The sequence below is a fragment of the Rhinolophus ferrumequinum genome, chromosome 24 (assembly GCF_004115265.2).
Source record: "Rhinolophus ferrumequinum isolate MPI-CBG mRhiFer1 chromosome 24, mRhiFer1_v1.p, whole genome shotgun sequence".
NCBI lineage: Eukaryota > Metazoa > Chordata > Mammalia > Chiroptera > Rhinolophidae > Rhinolophus > Rhinolophus ferrumequinum.
Window position 1 is genome coordinate 551,529 of NC_046307.1, and position 5,013 is coordinate 556,541.

Here is a 5,013-nt window from a genome sequence, read left to right on the forward strand (position 1 = left end):
TCATTTGTTGCTTTCAGTTTTATATCCCACATATCAGTAGAGTCATATGGTTCTTGACATTTTCTGTCTGACTTATTTTGCTTAGCATGATAATCTCAAGATCCATCCATGTTGTTGAAAATGCAACTATTTCATCTTTTCTTATGGCTGAGTAATATTCCATGTGTGTATGTACTATATCTTTATCCAATCATCTATGGAAGGACACATTGGTTCTTTTCATGTCTTGGCCACTATCAATAAATCTGCAATATCTTTATGGATAAATGTTTTCAGATTTTTTGGGTAGATACCCAGAAGAGGGATTGCTGGGTCATATGGTAATTCTATTCTTAATTTTTTGAGTAACCTCCATACTGTTTTCCACAGTGGTTGTACCAATTTACATTCCCACCAGCAGTGTGTGAGAGTTCCTTTTTTTCCACAGTCTCTCCAGCACTTGTTATTACTTGTTGCGTTGATAATAGCCATTCCAACAGGTGTGAGGTGGTATCTCATTGTGGTTTTGACTTGCATTTCCCTAACAGCTAATGAAACTGAGTATTTTTTCAAATACCGTATTTTGTTGTATAATGCACATTTTTTTACCCAAATTTGTAAGGGAAAAATAAGGGTGCACATTATACATGGGTAATACTAATACCATATCTATATAAATGTATTTAATTCTTTTATTTACGCTTATGAGTTAAAAATGTAATTCTAGAAATCAATAACGATATCCGTATGAGAAATAATACCCTGGAATATGATAATTGGTTTTTTTGAACTTACGATGAACTTGTAACAATGAAGAGTTCTCGGCCTATGATGCATAAATATCATAATATTACCTGTACATAAAATTTCTTGTGCCTCGGATCTGTCCTTGTGTTTTATAATTATTTGTTACATGAAATTTCTTATATCACAATATGTTAAAAAATAAATGCTAAGATTTCTTTATAATACAAAAACAAGAACTTAAATATAAACAAATAAAAATTTGAATTAAAAAATGAAAACAAAAGATTTGTTCCCTGAAAGTTTGGGCCAAAAACGTTGTTGCTCATTATACATGGAAGCACACACACTATACACGGCAAAATGCAGTTTCTGTTGCCCGTTTGTATGTTTTCTTGGGATAAGTGTGTTCAGGCCCTCTGCCTATTTTTAAATTGAATTGTTTGTTTTTTTGTGGTTGAGTTGTATCAGTTCTTTATATATTTTGGATATTAGCCCCTTATCGGAGGTGTTGTTTGCAAATATGTTTTCCCTTTTGGTTGGTTTCATCCTTGTTTTGTTGATGGTTTCTTTTGCTGTTTAGAAGCTTTTTAGTTTGAGATAGTCCCATTCATTTAATTTTGCTTTTACTTCCCTTGCATTTGAAGTCAAATTCGTAAAATCCTCTCTGAACCCAACATTTAGTATATATGCTTTTTTCTATGCAATTTATCATTTCAAGTTTTATACTTAGGTCTTCAATTCATTTTGAGTTAATTTTGGTGTATAGTGACAGATAGCAGTCTAGTTACTTTCTTTTGCTTGTGGTTTTCCAATTTTCCCAGCACCATTTATTGAAGAGGCTTTCAAGGGTACAATTCTGTAATACATCATCTATATTTTGCATTATGTGTTCACCACCTGAACTCAAATCTCCTTCTTCTAAACATTTTATTTTAAACTATTGTCTTACAGTTTATTTTGTATTTAATTGTTTAGTCTTTGGAGAACACATAAATCTCAGCACGGATTTAAATATATAAATATATAAATTATTCTCTTTGCAAAACCAACAACCTTTTTAAATGTGCCAAATTTATTGGTGGAAAATTGTTGCAGTTATATATTCATTGACCAGTAAAATATAAGAAATATGTCCTGAACACCAAACCCTAAATTTTGTAACCTATTTTTTATCCTTCTCTTTTGTATAAAAATTACCTACTAGAAAAAAATGTTTCAGATTTTTCAATGACATGATTCCACCAATGGAATTGGAATATTTTGTTACAATGTATAACTAAAGCAAACAAAGAAATAAAGTTACAACTCAAGCCAATGGATGTAGTGGAAAGGATGTATTACATAAACATCCAGTTTAATTAAAATGTTAATCTTTTAGAAATAAATAAAAACAGATTTGTCAAAAAAGTATAATAACATGTAACCCAACATATTTTATGTCAAATATTTCAAATAGTTTTATGAACGTCATATACTATTTACTAGATAACCACCAACCACCAAGTTCTGTTTGCTTTGGAAACATCTTTTTTTTTTTTTCAGATGAAAAAGATAGTTCATAAAGGAAGATACACACAGACAACGAGCCATTGCAAAAGTACTAAACATCATTAGTTGTCAGATAAATGCAAATTGAAGTGGAAATGCTAGAATACACCCATACTAGAATAGCTAAGATGCAAAAGGTTGACTTTACCTGCAATTGCCGATTGAAACAACTGGTACTTGTGCTTTGCTGGTGGAAGTGTAAAATCAAACAACTACTTTGAAAAACAGTTTACTAAAATGTTAATCGTGTATCTACCAAAAGTAAAGACAGTGATCACAAAGAGGAGAATAATAGCAGTGTTAGGCATAACAGTTCCAGACTGAAAATAACTCGTATGTCCATAAACAAAACTGTAGGTAAACAAATGATAGTATATTCAGAAAATAGAATATTACTTAACAATAAAAAAGAGCAAATAACTGATACATGTAAAAATTTGAAAGGATCTTTAAAAACATAGAACTGAGAGAAAGAAATAACTTAAAAATACTTACCATAGGTTTCATCGATATGAAATTCTAAAAAACTAAAGGAGAGAGATATCAGTCCAGTGGTTGTGTCTGGGGTTCATGTATCACTGGAGAAGGGCATGTTGGAGTTTTGTAAGTTCTCTCTCTTGATAGTTAGTGTGAATTATAAGAACATATATTATGGAAATTGAATGAAATATACATTTAACATGTGAGTGTTTTACTGTTTGTAAATTATGCCTCAATTAAAACAAATTTCAACAATTAATCTGCACAATTGCTTGACTACTTAGCTCATTCTTTAAACAAATGTTTATTGTGGGGTGTGGTGTAGACACCTTTTATTGCAGATTTGTGATTCACAGATTTTTAACAACCCACAACTTGATTTATACATGACAACTTAGTCAAATGAGCCCATAGTATGGAGATCTTTATAAAATTCAAAGTAAAATAGGCATAAAAAAACCAGATGTCGAGATATATATATATATATATATACCTTCTTTCTATGAAATCCCACACTCCCAGTTTGTATGGCCTTGACATTGGGGCAAATTGATGTAACCTTAGCCATGACTTAAAGCAGCACATTTCCCCAGCCACCTTTTCAGGGCTCCCTTGACCTTGCTGTTCCTCAGACTGTAGATGAGGGGATTCAGCGCAGGGGTGAAGACAGTATAGAATGCTGATACCACCTTATCATGGTTGGCCAACCTGTAGGACTTGGGTCTCACGTAGATAAAAAGGGCAGCTCCATAAAAGAGTCCCACCACACACAGGTGTGAGGAGCAGGTGGCAAAAGCCTTGCGGGCTTCTCCTGAACGCATCTGGAGAACAGAAGAGAGGATGAGACCATAGGAGGTCAGGATGAGGGAAAGAGGGACCAGAAGCATCAACACACAGCAAATGTACATGACATTTTCAAAGACAGACGTGTCAGCACAAGCCAAATGAACCAGAGTGGGGGCCTCACAGAAGAAATGGTCCATCTCATGAGCACTGCAATATGGGAAGCTCAGGGTAACAGCAGCCTGCATTAGCCCATCAGCTGCCCCCAGGAGCCAAGACCCCAAAGTCATTCTCTGGCATAATGGCCAGCTCATGAGGATGTGGTACTTCAGTGGGTGGCAAACAGCCACGTAGCGGTCATAGCACATGGCTGCTAAAAGGAAGCTCTCTCCACCACCCAGCGTGAGCGAAACAAAGATTTGCAGCCCACATCCAACTGGGGAGATGGACTTCTTGCCGGTCAAGTAGTCAGCAGACATCTTGGGCACAATGGTGGCACCCAACAGCACATCCATGAGGGAGAGTTGGCTCAGGAAGAAGTACATGGGCGTGTGGAGCCGGGGGTCCCAGTGAATCAGGAGAAGCATGAGGACATTGCCGACTAGGGAGGAGAAGGCAATTGTCAGAACCATCACAAAGAGAAGTAGGTGGGCTGCTGTGTGCTCGAACAGCCCTAGGAGGATGAAGTCTGAGGTGGTGTTTGTCATGCCCATGCTTTCTGCTGGTGTGACACTGCAAGTGAAGGAATAGATGAGAAAATGTTCATCGTTTACAACGCTCTATTTGTATTACTGCTCCTTGAAAAGCACTTGTGTGAAAATGATGAAACCTTTTTTAGTTTCTTCATCTGATTTTGCAAAATTTTTTTAACTTGGGCATAAAATTAATTTCAACTTTCTCATTTTCAAGGTTTTCAGTTTTCTTAATATGGAATAAACTACTAAACGTTATTGATAAATTTAAAGTACTTTGTGTGTCTTTGTGCTACTTGATATAAACATAAATGAACAAGAAGGAAATTATCTACTTAATTTGCCATTCATATTTGTCCAAATTTATATTTGCCTTAGAAGCTGAATTAAATCAGTGTGGTTAACTATAATAAAAGCTAATTACTTGATAATAAGGGTTGCACATATATAAGATATCAAAATTTATTAAAACTTATAGAAATCAGGGCAGCCAGATGGCTCAGTTGGTTGGAGTGCATGCTCTTAACAAGGTTGCCGGTTCAACTCCCACATAGGATGGTGGGCTGCGCCCCCTGCAACTAGATTGAAAACAGCGGCTGTACTTGGAGCTGAGCTGGGCCCTCTACAGCTAAGATTGAAGGACAACAGCTTGACTTGGAGATGATGGGTCCTGGGAAAAAAAAAAAAAAACTGTTTCCCAGTAAAGACCTGGAAAAACACACTGTTCCCCTTCCCCAATAAAATCTTAAAAAAAAAAAAAAAAAAAAAGCTTAATCAGATAATT

At 35.4% G+C, this 5,013-nt stretch overlaps 1 protein-coding gene across 1 annotated transcript; it reads right to left on the bottom strand.

The window, feature by feature from the left end:
* Positions 1–3,314: 3,314 nt before the first annotated feature.
* LOC117017004 (olfactory receptor 2T33-like) lies at positions 3,315–4,250 on the bottom strand. Its single transcript, XM_033096902.1, has one exon. It carries the CDS (start codon positions 4,248–4,250, stop codon positions 3,315–3,317), a length of 936 nt encoding a protein of 311 aa, XP_032952793.1.
* Between the last annotated feature and the right edge of the window lie 763 nt (positions 4,251–5,013).